The sequence below is a fragment of the Typopeltis vanoorti genome, chromosome 22 (genome assembly GCF_054136105.1).
Source record: "Typopeltis vanoorti isolate ZY-2024b chromosome 22, IOZ_Tvanoo_1.0, whole genome shotgun sequence".
NCBI classification, from domain to species: Eukaryota; Metazoa; Arthropoda; class Arachnida; order Uropygi; family Thelyphonidae; genus Typopeltis; species Typopeltis vanoorti.
In genome coordinates, this window is record NC_143570.1 from 11988564 (window position 1) to 12005195 (window position 16632).

General features: G+C 36.1%; 1 protein-coding gene across 2 annotated transcripts in view; it reads left to right on the forward strand.

Annotated features, from left to right (window-relative positions):
• The window catches only part of Cpr (Cytochrome P450 reductase), a 159639-nt gene that overhangs the window by 78534 nt on the left and 64473 nt on the right, over positions 1 to 16632 (forward strand). For both annotated transcript variants that reach the window (XM_090411790.1, XM_090411791.1), the window contains exons 7-8: positions 399 to 587; positions 14980 to 15093. In XM_090411790.1, the coding sequence (XP_090267916.1) occupies positions 399 to 587; positions 14980 to 15093 (303 nt within the window). The remainder of the gene's footprint in view (positions 1 to 398; positions 588 to 14979; positions 15094 to 16632) is intronic.

Sequence of the window (16632 nt, forward strand, 5' to 3'; positions counted from 1 at the left end):
ATTTTGAATCTCTGTAATTGACAAATACAAATATAGTTCTTTTTTTTTGATATAATAATTGTTTTTTCATTACTTTATGAGTGCAAATAAGAGAAACTACATTTCTCTTATTTGCACTCGTAAATTGGATACTTATTTAACAAAGCTTTATAAAATCTAAATTTGTGGTAAGTGGAGGGGAAGAAACTATATTCAATCAGAGTTTATTATTCATCTACTTATCCATATCCTACAATAATCTTCCCTTTTAATGAATTTGTGGTGATAATAAACAGAATTTTCCAGTTATTCTGTAAATGTAGGGTCTGATGCTTTTAACAACAGTCAGTTAATAGAAACATTATACGAATTTCTTGTGCTGAAAAAAAAATATATTATTTTTTCTTTCTTTCTTTAAGCATTGAAGAAGACTTTATTACTTGGAAAGAGCGATTTTGGGGAGCTGTTTGTGAGCGTTTCCACATTGAGACACTTGGGGAAGATGTCAGTTTGCGTCAGTATCAGCTGATTGTACACGATGACTTACCACATGAAAAAGTCTTTACTGGCGAAGTTACACGTCTTAATTCATTCAGAACCCAAAAACCGTAAGTAACTTTTTTTTAATACACTGTCTTTTAAAGGTATATCAAGTAATATTTTATTAAATGCTTACTATAAGAAAAACAATTTAGCTCAAAGTATGCTGTGGACCATCAAGTTACATGTATTCCTTAATTTAAGCTTGTGTCATATGATAGGTGCTTAGATTGCAGAACTTTAATCTTAACATTGTCACTACAGATATGTCAATTTGTGTATTATGAAGCATCATTAATGTATTACAGTTAGAAATTAAATTAAAAGTTAACAATGAACCCATACACATGAAGAATGGAATCTCTCTCTCTCCTTCTATCCACCTGCAAGACAGCCAAATAAAAAAATGATACTATGAGGATCAAATTGAGGAAATTTGAATTTTAAAATCATGTGATTTTAAAAAATCTCATATGATATTAAACTATGTAGTTCTTAATTTTCCAGAATTTTGGCATGGAAAGTCCATCATTAGGGTCTTCAGAACTTTCTATAGAAAGATGCTTGTTTATATTTATGGGAGCATCTCTGTAGTGATTTTGTGTCATTTCAAAGGATATTGTGGCTAGTATTAGTAATCCCATGTTCTGCCATACCCATTTTGTTGCATTTCTTGGAGGTATAATATAGGACTGATGTTCCAAAATGTGTATAGAAAAAGGTTATCCTGTTTGTCTGAAGAAGAATGAATGGCAGTTACATGGGACCGAATAAACTCCTTATAGCAGTAGTGGTAGAATTTTATATTTTGGAGATGGTATTATAGAGTTTGTTGAATTGATAGGCTTGATGAAAGTGGTAGACATATTAAGCTACTTTAAGATAAGAGAAATGCCTTAGGATGGCAATTCTGTGCAGTCATTTCTTCTAATAGAGACTGGAGAAAACAGTGGGTACATTTGTACAAAGAAACAGTCATTCTCATTGGTTACAACTGCAAAACAATAGAGAAAGTTGTAATCAATGAGAATGACTGTTTCTTTGTAGACATTTTTTGAAGCAGTTCAGACAAGAAACAGATTGAGCTCTTGAAAGAATATTTAAAAATACCATATTTCCTTGAGGGATGGTGAGCAGAACTGTGATGGATATACTGACCAGCGGAGGAAGGTTTGCAAAAAAAAACAGATACTAATAAAGAATCATCCAGTTCCCTTTTAATAAAGACATCTAGGAAAGATATAGCCCTATTTGATATAATTTCCATAGTGAATTTGATCCCATGATGAAGATTATTCTGAAGAAGGCTTCTAGTTGTTCATATAAGTTATTCTAAACAGCAAAACTATTGTCTCTATAGAGAAAGCCATAGAGAAAGTTTTGGATTAAACATGGAAATTTTTGTTTTCATCATCACCATCATCAAATTTCTCACATGTATCCTCAAGAGGTGTATAGGATATGATAGTACTACATGAAAAACTTACATCACCACTAACTTCCTATCTACAATTTTCCTCCAAATCAGTCCGTTACCTGTCAAAACTCCGACATTATCAGATCTTATATTTCTGTCTTCTAAGGCACTTAGTGTATCAATTCACCTATATCTTGGTCTTCCTCTGGGTTTTTTTTGTGCCAACCTGGCAGAAATTCACTTGTTTTGTTAATCTTTCCTGTTTAAGTGACCATACCAACTAAGATTAGCTCTGCTAACACATTCCTGGATGCTAACAATGTCGAGTTTTTTCCTAATATCCTCGTTTTTAATATGATATTGCCATTGATGCCATCTGTTTATGTTCCTAATCTTTCTCAGGACACTCATATCTGCGGTCTCCAGTCTTTGGTTAAGTGTTTTATTTCTAACTCAGCTCTCAGATCCATAAGTTAAAATTGGTTTGAACACTGTTGTGTACAGCTAATTTAGTGTTTTGACTAATTTCTCTTTTATTCCATATTAATTTATTCATTTCACTTCTTACCTTACCAGCTTTGTTGATTCTGTTGTCTATTTCCATATTTAATTTACCATTTTCACTAAAAATCATACCTAAAGTAACTGAATGTTTTACTTGTTCTATAGGTTCTCCATTCGTAATGCTGTTGATATTTACAATGCTTCTATTTTCATTGTCTTTGTGTTGTTATTGCTGACCTTCATACCATATATATTACAACATTTATTCAATTTACTCAGGGAATCTTGCAGACTTGTAGTGGATTTATTTAGAAGTATAACATCTTCTTCATAAAGCAAAGAGCTGACATTAACATCTCCAATTTTGATATCAGGTTTAATACCACATTCCTTCATAATGTGATCCATATAGATAATGAATAACAGAGGGGATAATGTACATTGTCTGACACCAGATTTAACATTAACTCTAATTCCTTTTACAGCACTCTTTCCTCCATTTCTGAGCTTTTTCAACAACCCCCAGAATATCTTCCCATTTTCTTGATATTTATTTTCTATGTACTTGACTTTTGTTTAGCTTTCTTACATTTGTCTCTGTATTCTCTAAGAGCACAAGCTGACTTATTGGCCAAGAACTTTCAATATGCTTTCTTCTTTTCCTTCACTGCCATTTTAACTTCCTGTGTCCACCATGGAGTTCTGATTTTTCTATCCTTGATGACAACCTCACCACATGCTTCTCTGGCTGAATCAATGAATTTTTTTTCAGGATTTGCCACTGAATATCCAAGGTTTGGTTCCTGTTCTCAAACTTTCCTTTTTTCTTCAATAATGTTTATGTATTTTAGTCTACAGTTCACATCTAAGAGCTGCTCAACTTATATTTGCTTTAAAACTTTCTTTCATGTTCTACTTTTCAATATGAAATTCAATTTTATCCTGCTCAAGACTAAATGGTGATCACTTCCAATTTCAAATCCTCTGTACATTCTGGTGTCCTGCACCAGTGAGAAAACATCACTATCAAGAATAACATAGTCGATGAGACTTTTCTTATTCCTTGCCTGTTCTTTCCATGTAAATTTATGCACATTTTTATATTGGAACAAGCCTCAAGACATGAGGCTTGTTCCAATTCCTCAATGTCTACATTAGCTACCTTAGTAGAGCTTTCTGAGGGACCATAGCCACAAATAATTCTCATTGTCCAGTTCTCCATTCTGATATTTGCCCGCATCGCTTTACTTGATATTGCCTACTATTCAAGAAGATTAGCCTCATATTTAGTGTTGAATACTATAGCTACTCTTTCTTTTCCTTGATTGTCATTGCCTGAATATAACATTTTGTATTTATAGCTCAGAAAAACCTCACCAGTTTTGTCTTTTTTGTTTTCAGTCACCCCTATTATGTCCATCTGGTACTTAACCAATTTTTCAGCTAGCTTCATTTCTTTGCCATTCAGGTTTCTTATGTTGATAGTATCGATCTTGAACCCTGGTGATGTTGAGTTGGGGTGTGTTTTAGGATTTGTTCCAGTAGCTGAGTTTTCACTGTTCATCCTGGTGAAAACAACAGGGGCCTTGTTTAACCATGCGACGCCCCAACTAGCATGAAATTCTGTCATATTGTACCATCATTTTATATTATGGTTTAAGCCAATAAGAATACAATTGTCACCTTCCTTTTTACCTTCTTTTACCTTGCAGTGTTGAGGGTTTTTGTTAATCATTGGACCTGAAACCATTCACTGGATAAGGTGGTAGCCTTACTCCCCGGTGTATCCTATGTCCTGTAGTGTTGAGTTTTCAAGGTCAGTTTGCCTGCTTTGCAGGATGAAAAACCCCAGGATAAACTGAGGAAAAAAACCCTACCGTCCATGCCCAAGACCGGCTAACTTGGCTATGGCTAAGGAAGATCCTTCAGCTCCTCACGTCACCGAAGGTAATCGAACCTAGGACACTCCTTCTCCAGGCATATGGTTGCGAAGAGCACAGGCACTAGGCTGACCTGACGGACTAGACAAGAATACAATTTGGTCGGCTAAATCCCAAATTGCCAGCCCATCCTCGTTTGTTCAGTATCCAGGTAGATACCTAACAGGGTGAACCATGAGAAGGTGAGGATTGGACATTAGGTCAGAAGTCCTGTCAGTTCTCCACATTCCTTTAAAGGCTATGTGGAGGGTTCCCCCCTCCCTCGTTTTTTTTTTTTTTTCCAACCATTCTAAATACAAGTCTCTTTAAATAAAGTTCTGAAGAATGTTCTTCTACATCATCCTAATTTCAATCTTGATGATGAATTTTTGATGATGCCAAAACTCTGGGAAATTATTGTTAAGAACTATATGGCTTAATACTGGATACTTAATACTTAATACTGACTGGATAACCACTAGAGGGCTATATAGTATGTAGTGTCTGAGGATAGCTCCTGACCAGATAAGTGATATTTTGAGTAAAAATCGATGAATTTGCATAGTATTTACATAGTATTGTTTACTTTTAGTATTTTAACTTGTCTGGGTGATTTTTGTGTGTTTTTTGAGTATTTTAATTATCTGTACTCATGGCTCCCATAAAGAGCAATACAACGATGGCGTCCAGGTTGCCATATTTGTCTGAAAATCTTAACTTAAAAGACTTGATTCAGTGTACCGTTTGCGAAATGTATGCATCGAGGAGAGCGGGAGTCTGGTTAAACAACGATTGTGGAGTGGATGTGTGCAAAAAGTGTAAAGAATGTGAGGATTTAAAGAGTGTTTCAGGTCGTTTGAGTGATAACATTGTCAAAAGTGAGAATCTAGATAACAGCGATATTCAAGGTATGAATGATATTTGCGAGGTAGTACCTGATAGCTGTGAGAGTGACATTGCAAGAGAGTATGAAGTTAAGTATACAGAACGATTGAATGAATCATCTGAAAATAAAAATGATGACACTGACGCAATGAGTGAAATAGCTCTATTATGTGGAGCAATTCATGGAGTAAACCAACAACTGGAATGTTGGCAAAAATCTTTAACAAACGTACCGACTAATAATTGGCAAAAGTATGATAGAAAAAATAAGGGGTGATAGTGAGTGTAAACAAAATGAAAGAGCATCTGTTGTATGGAGATTCTGTAGTAAGAGTTTTGTTAGTTGAGAGTTTAACAAAATCATACCAACCCAGTGCGACTGTAAAGAATGTAAGCGAGTCAATTAGAATGCAAAAACAGCGGGTGAAGGAACTGATAGTGGTAGCGGGTACAAATGATTTGAAAAGAAACAAAAAGGCTATGAGTGAGGATGTGAAGAAATTGCTTGAGGTACTAAAAGAAAAGAGTGAGAGAGTTAGGATGGTGAGTCTGTTGCCACAGCATGACAGTGAAGAGAGTATAGAAGGAGGGCCATAATTGCTAATAACTTTATACGTGAATTATGTTTGATGAGTTCGGAATTTGTGTGTGGAATGAGTTCGATGACGAAAGGATTTATATAAAATGGATGGATTACATTTGAATGGATTTGGTGTGCGGAGACTTGAAAAGGTGTTGTCGAATGTGGTGGAAGTGAATGTACAGAACCAGGGAAACTAGAGTTATTGGGGGGGGGGGAGTAGATATGAAGATTTTAGGGAGACAGTTGAGTGTGTGATTAGAAGAAACACGTATAAACCACAGTGAAAATTATTTAATTGTAAATATTTCATCCTAAGTATCTTAGGACATCATCAGTACAGTATTTAAACAAAAATTATCTTTTTTAAAAAAGTTGAGTGTGTGAATGTGTGTAATATGCCCAAGTGAGTAGGAAAGATCACAAATCAGAATGGGATAGTTAGTATAAGGCATCAAAATAGGGATGGGACAAATCGGCTTCTGCAATTCATGTATACAAATGCCAGAAGTATTAGGAACAAGAAGGAAGAATTTTTGGCCTTGGTTAGCACTTCCAGACCACAGGTTATTGGCATTAGTGAAACATGGCTGACAGAAGATGACACAGCTAGTGAGATTAAATGTGAGGGGTATGGTGTGTTCAGGAGAGACGGGGAGAATAAATTGGGGGAGGGGTGTTATTGATGATAGCGGATGAGTTACAGCCAAGGAGAATAGAAGTGGAACCGCAGGATAGAGATAAGCGCACATTTGAGGCTATTTGGTGTGAGATTGAAACCAGCAGAACAAAATATACCGTTGGGTGCTGCTATAGACCAGGTGATGGAATAGATGGTGGAGATAGTATGCATAAGCAAATAGAAGAAATGATTGGAAGGAGGGTAATTATTATGGGAGATTTCAACCATGGTAACATTGATTGGAAGGAGGAGAGGACACATGGGAGGAAGGAATTAGATTTTATGCGGTTATTAAGTGATAACTATCTGCGACAGCATGTAATGGAAAATACTAGTGGTCAGAGAGTGCTTGACCTAGTAATTGCATTTGAGAATTTGGCTGTAACGAATATGACCACGTTGCCACCAATTGGTGAGAGCGATCGTAGGGCCTTGACTTGGGAGGTGGCTAAAGGTGTGGAATCTACAATTAAGACAGGGTACATGTGGAATTACTGTGCTGGCAAGTCTGACAAGCTTAGGAGATTGATTGGTACAGTGCCATGGCATGTAAAACTGCAAGGGCTAGAAGTTGACAGTGCATGGGAGGCGGTTAAGAAGTGTTTGCATGAAGCAATGGCTGACTGTATACCTAGAGTCCGAATAATAAATCAAGTAAGAGTTAAATGGAATTATAACGCCATTAAGCTTGAGCTGCAAAAAAAGAAACAACTATGGAGGGAATTTAAGGAGAATGGTGACTGGCAGACACATGAACAGTATAAAGCCCAGGCCAGAAGGGTAACGAGTGTGGTAAGAAAAGCAAAAAAAGGATTATGAAAGAACATTGGCCATGCAGGCTAAAAAGAATCCTAAACAGTTTTTTCGATATGTTGCAAATAGAAGAAAAAATGTATATAGCAGAATGATTTTAAAGAATGCCGATGGTAGGGAGTTAACTGAATCAGTTGATATAGTTGAATTACTGATTGAGCACTTTGCAAGAGTATATCATCCAGGTGGTGACTTTGCAGAAATGAATGAACCAAAAGTTTATATGGAAATTGTGGTAAATGTGGTGGAGGTGCGTAGTCTACTACAAAACCTCAATGTCAATACATCTGTGGGATTGGATGATATACCAGCTCGTGTCGTACATGAAGCGGCTAAAGAATTGTCAGTACCCTTTACCATTCTGTTTAATCTGAGTCGTTCCGCTGCATAAAGGAGGTTCCAAGACTGCTGTTGTAAATTACCGACCAATTAGCTTATCAGGAATCATTGTCAAGGTCTTGGAGAAACTAGTCAAGAGAAGAATACAGGATTGGATAGATGAAAATAGGTTACTGTATGGGGGACAACATGGTTTTGTGAAGGGTAGATCATGCCTCAGTAATTTGCTCATGTTTTATAACACAGTAACGACTGAACTGGATAAGGGTAATGGGTTTACAGTGATTCTACTGGGCCTTGCAAAGGCCTTTGACAGGATACTACATGTTTACTCTTCAGTAAACTGGAGCAGATGGGGATGGATATAGGGTTGGTGAGATGAATAGGAGGGTGGTTGATGGAGAGATATCGGAGAGTAGTTTATTCAGGAGTGGTGTCCAAAAGATGGCTTGTGACTAGTGGTGTGCCGTAGGGTTCTGTTTTTGGACCATTACTTTTCAATTTGTTCATTAACGATATAGGAAAGGATCTGAGAGGAAGTGTTCACTTGTTTGCTGATGATGCAAAGTTGGGTAGAGCAATTGTTGATTGCACAGGATGTCAAAATTTTGCAGGATGATTTGGATAGTTTGGAGGACTGGGCTAAGGAAAATGGATGTCAATTTAATGTGGCAAAGTGTAAGGTTATGCATTTTGGGATGAAAAGATTAGCAGCAGTATATCACATTGGTGGAACCGTACTCCAAGAGATTGATGAGGCCAGGGATTTCGGAGTGTTGGTGGATAGGCAGTTGAAGTTTAGGGGGCACATTGCCAAAGTGGCTAAATCAGCTCATCAAATCACTTGGTTGCTGAAAAATACTTTAACAAGCAGAGACAAACAAGTTATTGTTTGTCTATATCGAGCCTTGATAACACCCCATCTAGACTACTGTGCCCAGATATGGCCACCAGGGTTTCTTCTTGATGGGGAGGAGGTGGAGAGGATCCAGAGACAAGTGACCAAGTTGGTGGCAGGTCTGTGGAATGAACCTTATGAGAACAGACTGAAGATTTGTGGGTTGTAAAAATTGGTTGATAGGCAGAAAATGGCTGATATGATTGAAACATTCAAATTACTGAAAGGTTTCTGTAAGATTAATCCAGAAGATATTTTTGAGAATAGGGCTGGTGGTGGGAGGACTAGGGGCCATACATGGGAGCTGGGCAAAAATGTGGTTAACAGTTGGTGTTAGAGCTAGCTTCTTTACTTGGAGAGTGGTAAATGAGTGGAATAAACTGCCAGAGTCTGTTGTGAGTGCTATGACTGTGAATGAGTTTAAGGCGAGGTATGATAGATACTGTGTGAAAGACGAATAGTTGTTCTTGACATGATGTTAGGGCCTCCCTCGATGAGTCTGTCGACTCCTTGGTGTTGCCTGTAATAATAATAATAATAATGTTTTTATAAGTTTTTTTTTGGTTGTATTGCAACTGCATACAAAGAAAAATTCCATTCTCCATATCTTCGCTGTTGTTAAATGTTTAATGTCCAACTATAATATGGTGATGATATTTTACGATATGTGAATTGAAATATCTGTAGTTTAATCGTTCTTAATTAAATAAGCAACTCCGTTGATGAAGGGAAAAGAAGTTATTCCTTCATCAACATAGTGCCATGTATTACAGGAATGTGCAAGAGATTTGACACTTATTCTGACCAAACCATTAATTTAATCCTTAGTTTTGGGAAGAAGATGCCAGTGGAGTGGAAAGAAGGCAAAATAGTTCCATTACATAAAGGAGGTTCCAAGACAAAAGTAACAAAGTATAGGCCAAACAGTATCTATGGAGATATTGGAAAAGTTAGTAAAAGATGATATTAAGGACTGAGTTGACTGTGATGCTTTATAAGGTTAACATGGTTTTGTAAAGGGGTATGTCTTGAATTAGTTATTTGCTTGCTTTTTGTAATAGTCACAATTCAGTTGGATAAGGGACGACTGCTGCTAGACTTTGCAAAGGCATTTGACAGAATTCACTATGGAACTCTGTTGCATAACTTGGAGCAAATATGAATGTGCATGAAGAAAATTTTTGGATTAGAGGGTGGCTGATGGACAGATATCAAAGACTAGTTTATGTGGAGGAGTTGGATACAGGAGGGCAGGTAAGCAGTAGTGTTCTGCAGGGCTCAGGATTTCGTTCTTTGCTGTTTAATTTTCACATTGATGATATAAGAAATCTTATCAAGTTGCAATGTCATGCGTATTTCATATGTAAGTATACTTAAGAAGAGACTGAGAAAAACTGTGAAAGTGAAAAGAAGAATAAACTGGGTTCATGCCAAACAGGTTGTCAGGATCAGATTTTCACCTTACAACAAATGGTTGAGAAATCATAGTAATATAACAAGGATCTGTACTTAAGTTTTGAAGATCTAGAAAAGGCATATGACCAGGTGCCCAGAGAAAAGCTTTTAGAAATGTTACTATAATATAGTGTAGATGGAACATTATACAGAGCAATACACAATTGCTCTGTAAATTGTAAGTCAGTGACTAGAATTGAAGGAAATACTGGAAGATGTTTTGATGTAAAATCAGGCATTAAACCTGATATTAAATTTAGCTTTTCTTTATGTACTTAGAAACACATCCACTGCAAGATTCCAGACTAAATTGAATAACAGTTGTAACAAATTTGGCATGAAAATCAGCAATAGAAGCACCAAAACTGTGAAAATAGGCAGGAAGAATATTGAAAATTTCAGCTGCATTCTCAATGGAGAACCTCTTGAAGAAGTGAAATATTTCAATTATTTATCAAAAATATCACAATTTTTAGTGTAGATGGCAAATTAAGTATGGAAATAGACAACAGAATAAGCAAAGCTGGTATAGTGTAGAGCCAGTTGAATAAATTTATGTGAAATAAGAGAAAGATTAACCAAAACACTGAACTACCAGTATACAAGACAGTGTTCAAACTAGTTTTAAGTTATGGATCTAAGAGTTAGGTTAGAAATAAAGCTCTTAATCAAATAATTAGTTCACAGATATGTTCTGAGAAAAATTTGGAGTCTGAATAGATGGCATCAGTGGCAGAATCATTTTTTAAAAAAAAAAAAAGAAAAGAAAGATATTAGGAAGGAACTCAACATTATTGTATATTGTTAGCAAGGATTGTTAGAACTAGATTTTTTTTCAAGGGTGATGAATGGGTGCAGCATAGTGAGTTAATTGCCAGACTAATCATCATCAACTATTCATTGAACAGTTATGGTATCTCTACCTCTTCAAATACAGAAGAAATAACTGTTCAATGAATGAAGTTCAATCAATGAGTGAAGACAAAGAGGATAGATGTGGACCATCAGATCAGTTAGGAGTGTGAAGTTTCACATGTTTCTTTATAAAGTTGTTCCATGAGGAACCAGCTTTTGTATTCCAATTCCTCATGTTCAAGGCATTAGTGAACACAGCAAAAATTTTAAAACCACTGAATATTTGAGTTGCCTTTCGTCTCATCAGAGAAATCTCCACCTTTCTTGCTCCTTCTAAGGACAAGCTTCCACATCTCAGTTATCCAGATGTCTACCAAATCTGCTTTTATTCAGCTAGAAGAACACAAGTCTTATATTCAATACCTTGAACCTTGGACAGTCTGGACTTGCAGATCATGCTATCATCACTAGACATGGAGTTCATTGGAACAAAACAAGAGTCCTTCACAAAAGTTGGTTCCTCATGGAACAACTTTATAAAGAAACATGTGGAACTTCAGTTTCCTAATTAATGACCTTTTTTTTTGTTCTTATATTAGCTACTTAGGTGGCACGTTTTGAAATTGTCAGTTATTGTTCGATTAGCTTTTTACATTCTTGTACTGAAGATCCCTTTGATACTTAGGAGAAAATTATACTAATAAAGAATATTTTATGCGAGTTCATTCTGGTATTATAATTTATTTAAATATGCCTTGTTGGTTTATGCTCATGTGTAGACCCACATTTTCAAAACTCACAATCCTATGGAATAGGTTGGTTAATCTTTATTCTAGGAGTGTCTTATGTCTGTGGATGTGTGTTCAGAGGGCTGCCTGTTCTGAGGGACAAAAACCCAGAGTTTCCAGGTGAAAAAACCCTCACATTGTGGATGGGAATCGAACCCAGGTCTTTCCGACCAAAGGGCTTCATCTTTACTGGCTGAGCTACGACGGCTCTTAAATATGCTTACTCAGTATTTCCTTATTGAAACAAATATCGAGACTTTATTCATTGTATATTAATAAAAAAATAATAAAAATAAAGATTGAAGAAAAAGTAAAGAGGCTCCATAGCTCAATTGGTATCAACATTGTCCTTTGGTTTAAATCCCACCTAGGATGTAATGAATACCTTTATTAGAGCTTTTCAAGCAAGCGGGTTAAATGGTCTCATATGGAGAGCAGCCTCCTCCCCCCCACCGAGACTCAGGTATTTCATCCTGCAAAATGGGCTATAAAACCTTGTGAGTTACAGACATAGGACAGTTAATCCTATCTGTATTATCTATTATCATAAACTTTTTCCACAAAAACAAGTGTTATTTTACAAGTGATATTCCATCTACACAGTTCTGTCCTAGTTGGAGAGGGTCGAAGTCACAAAGATTGCATGTGGAAATCGGGGTTACTATTATAGCCTTTTCTAGTTACATCTAGTTCAAACATTACTTGATAAGGTAACGTTCACCATTGTTACATCAGCATGACAAGAAGGGCAAGTTACAGTTTGGTTTTGTGATATGGGAATGTGGTAATATGGGATGCATTAGTGATTTCAGTGACTGGATAATGCAGTCACATGACTTGTCATTTGCATGACAGATCTTAATTGTCAGCACTGATGATTTATAGTGGTCTTTCCATGTTATTCCTCCCAGTCCTCAGAAAACTATAATCTATATAAAGCAAAACAGTCACTGTTATTACTATTGACACTTCCATGGAGATCTATGAGATGTGGCTATTAAATAATGAGACTGGTTGCAAAAATGTGTTTATTATTACAATTGTACAACTTAATTGTCATCCCCTTCAACATATTCCCCTCCTCTATCTATACACCGTTGCATACGAATTTTCCATTGTCGGAAGCAGTGCTGCAAGTCATCAGGTGTTATCTGCTTCAGTAGCCTGCTGTTTTCTCCTTTACATCCACTGACTGAAAATAGGTGCCCTTTAATGCGGATTTCAACTTTGGAAAAAGGTAAAAGTCACATGGAGCTAAGTTCGGTGAGTAAGGTGAATGCTCCAACACTGGGATCTTCTTTTCAGCCAGATACTGCTTTACAGATAATGCACTGTGGGCTGGAGTGTTGTCCTGATGGAGAATCCAAGCTTTGTTCTTCCACAGATCGGGTCTCTTCTGCCTCACTCTTTCTCTCAGCTTGGCCAGAACCTCAAGGTAATAAAGTTGGTTAACTGTCTGACCATCTGGTACCCATTCAACCATTACCACACCATTGATATAAAAAAAAAATAATAAAAAATTAAAAAAAAAACGATTTTAACTTACTCATTCTTGCTTTTTTCATTCTCGGTGATGTGTGAGTTTTCCAGTGCATCAATTGTCTCTTTGTTTCTGGATCGTACTGGAAAATCCATGTTTCATCACATGCGATGATCTTCTCTGCGAGTCCAGCTCCGCTGCCAGCCATTCCATGATGTCAGTGCAAATTTGTTTCCCGACGTCTTTCTGCTCCTGACGCAAGTTTTTGGGAACCATTTTGGTGCAGACTTTGTTCATGTTCAATTGCCCATGCATAATTTGTCCTATAGTCTCCTTATCAATGTGCACCATATTTGCTATTATTCAAATGCTTAATCGTTGTGGACAATATCATTAATTTGTTCGGTGCAATGTTTTGTTCAGTTGCTGTTGTGACAGGGCAACCTGGTCGTTCGTCATCTTCAATGTTTCTCGACCTTTAGTAAAGTGTTTGTGCCATTCAAACATTCGTACACGTGACATTACATTATCACTGTACCTCCTGCAACAGTTTCAAACTCGGTCGGCGATTTCTTCAATTTCAAGGAATTTGTGATTAATGCGCTGCTTGAGTTTAACGTTAGACGTTATTCCAGCAAAGCGACTTCACACATTTCTTTTATAACTGCCTATAACAGACTAACTATGAGTGACAGCAAACAATGCTTATCTCAACTGCTTCTAGAACCTTCAATGTCATTCATGGCGCAAGCGCATCCCACTGCTACGAGTACACGATTCAGGCGCACCTTGTTTCGTTATTTAATAGCCACATATACTTCCACAGTTTACTCAGCTTTGTTCCGTTATGATTTTTGTCTGTTATTTATTTATTTTTATGTGATTCCTACCCATGAAAGGTTATAAACTTATTATACATTTAATCTTGTGGATAGGTAAGAGTTAGATAATTCATTGTTCCAGAGATCAAAACACAATACGGCATGAAACTCTTTGAGTTTCTTATTCGGCTAAGAAACGATATGGGATGTAATATCCCTTAACTTAAACAAGTCATATGTCGCCAAATTGAAGCCTTTGGCTCTTCATATATCTAAAAACACAATACTTTTTTTCAAGGTACTTGAGGTCTCCAATAAGCAGGGGGTGGTGGGTTTATGTCAGGGAACAAAAATTTCCATCACAACACAAAATGTATATTATGATTGATTTGCAGTTTTTACAGTTTTTTTCCATGAAACTAAGAATAAAATGTGCCTTTCCAGGAAGAAAGTCTTCTCCTCCATATGCAACTGGCCACTTTGCATTCAGGTGAATAAACTCTTAAAGAATTACTCAGGATATAATGAAGTTACATATTATGTCCTTCTGACTGCAAGAAGCAGTTGTTCTATTTAGATGTGTATGAGATTCCTTGTTGCTTTAGGCTCAACTTGGATATACATTGTAAAAATGAAAACATCTACCTTTAAATAATTACATCTGAGAATTGAACTGTTAAGGTAAAAATGGTCTCATATATCTGTATAGCAATCTACCTCTGAAGAAATAGCAGAAAATTAATTTTGCTAACTAATATTTGATTTTAGTCCAGAAAAGGGTTGTGTAATCTAAAGATCTCTATATCAAGCTATTTTGCTGAAATATTTAAAATATTCAATTATAATAGATAAAAGTGATATCAAAATTATAAATGACATTAATAACTTATATTATCATGGTAATAAATATTCAACATCCATTTGTTTATAGGTAAATATAAAAGATCCATTTTTATAAAATAAAAATTTTTGTTAAGAAGTTATAATTACAGTATAATGTCTGATAATCTGACAATATTTTTAGCCCATATGATGCCAAGAATCCTTATTTATCTCCAGTACTGGTGAACAGAGAATTATATAAAGGAAAAAGATCTTGTATGCACATTGAATTTGATATATCTGAAGCAAAAATAAGGTAACACATTAAGCTTTTATATTATATATCGGATTTTAAGAACCAGAAATTCTTTAGTTCTGATGTTATTACATTTGATTTTCTTTTGAATTGGTACAGAGAAGTGTGATTTCTCTAATTTATTTTTCTAAAATGTCCAGTTTGTTTGCAAGGATGATGCCCAATACAAAGTCTGCTCTTCTTCCATTCGCCTATTATTATTATGTGACACCTCCAAGGAGTCCAAAGACTCATTGAAAGAGAGAGAGAGAGCACCTACATCCTTGCCCACAGCAGGATTTGAACCCACAGCCTTTTGGCTGGAGAGCGGATACGCTAACCACTCGGCCAACCAGGTCAGCAATATTAGATTCTGTTTTACTCAGTGACATTAGCCAGCCATGTGTGTGTCTTCATGGGTTGTCTCTTTTGTAGCAGGAAGACATTTTGCTATCTCCATCTCAGACTGGCTAACTTAGCTTTTCTCCAAAAAAAAAGACATAAAATCCATCATGTCATATTTATGAATTTGAATTCCCTAGCAAGTGATATACATCCAGAAACTATCCAGTCACTAAAATAGCTAACACTACTCTCTCTAATTAATTAATGTGATTATTCAAATCAGAAGCTCTTGATAAGAGCAGTATCTAGCTTAAATAATAACTTTTTTGCAACAGGAATGAACTAGGTATCCCTGTACTTCTCTCAAAAAAAAAAAAAAAAAGAGAGAGGGACTACTTTCCAAAGAAAGGAAATGTGCTGTGCATTATGGGATACTGAGGCAACTGATATAAAATTACTTCATGTGAACATTGCTTACTCTTGGTAAAAGAATTAAACAGCAATATAATTTACAGTCAATTTATAAAGAGTCTGATAAACTGTATCTCTACTTGTTAGTGTTTTCTTCAATAATCAGGTAATCCTATGAATATTTTTGCCACTTTTACAATATACTCTCTGAACTTCAACTCCTTGTCAACCAGCATCCCCTAAATCAATTTTCTAGTCAGTTCCATCAATGCAGTACACAGCTGGTAATGTTTAATCCCAAAATGCATAATGATAATAGACTTTGCAGCATTAAAAAACAATCGTTCTGCTTTGCTCATACTGTCAGTTTGTTTAAATCATTCTGCAAGATCTCTACATCATCAGCAAATTGAATATTTCTCTCTCAGATCATTTCCTGTATAAATACAAATTAAATAGCAGCAGCCTGAATACAGAGCTCTGCAGTACACCAATTGTCAGCTGCCTTCCTGGACTCTGCTCCTCCTTAAACTGCTCTCTCTCTCTCTCTCTCTCTCTATCTATCTCTCTCTCTCATGTTAGTCAGTCACCATTTTATCTATATCACAAGTTTCATATCCATCCCCATTTTCTCCAGTTCATGTAAGCTAGTTTTATGCAGTATCGTGTAAAATGCCTTTGCAGAGTTCAGCAGTATGGTGATCATGTGGCATTTCTCTTTATCCAACTCAGCTGGCAATTCATTATAAAAATTAAGTAAATTACTCAGGTATAACCCACCCTTCCCAAAACTATGCTTTACTT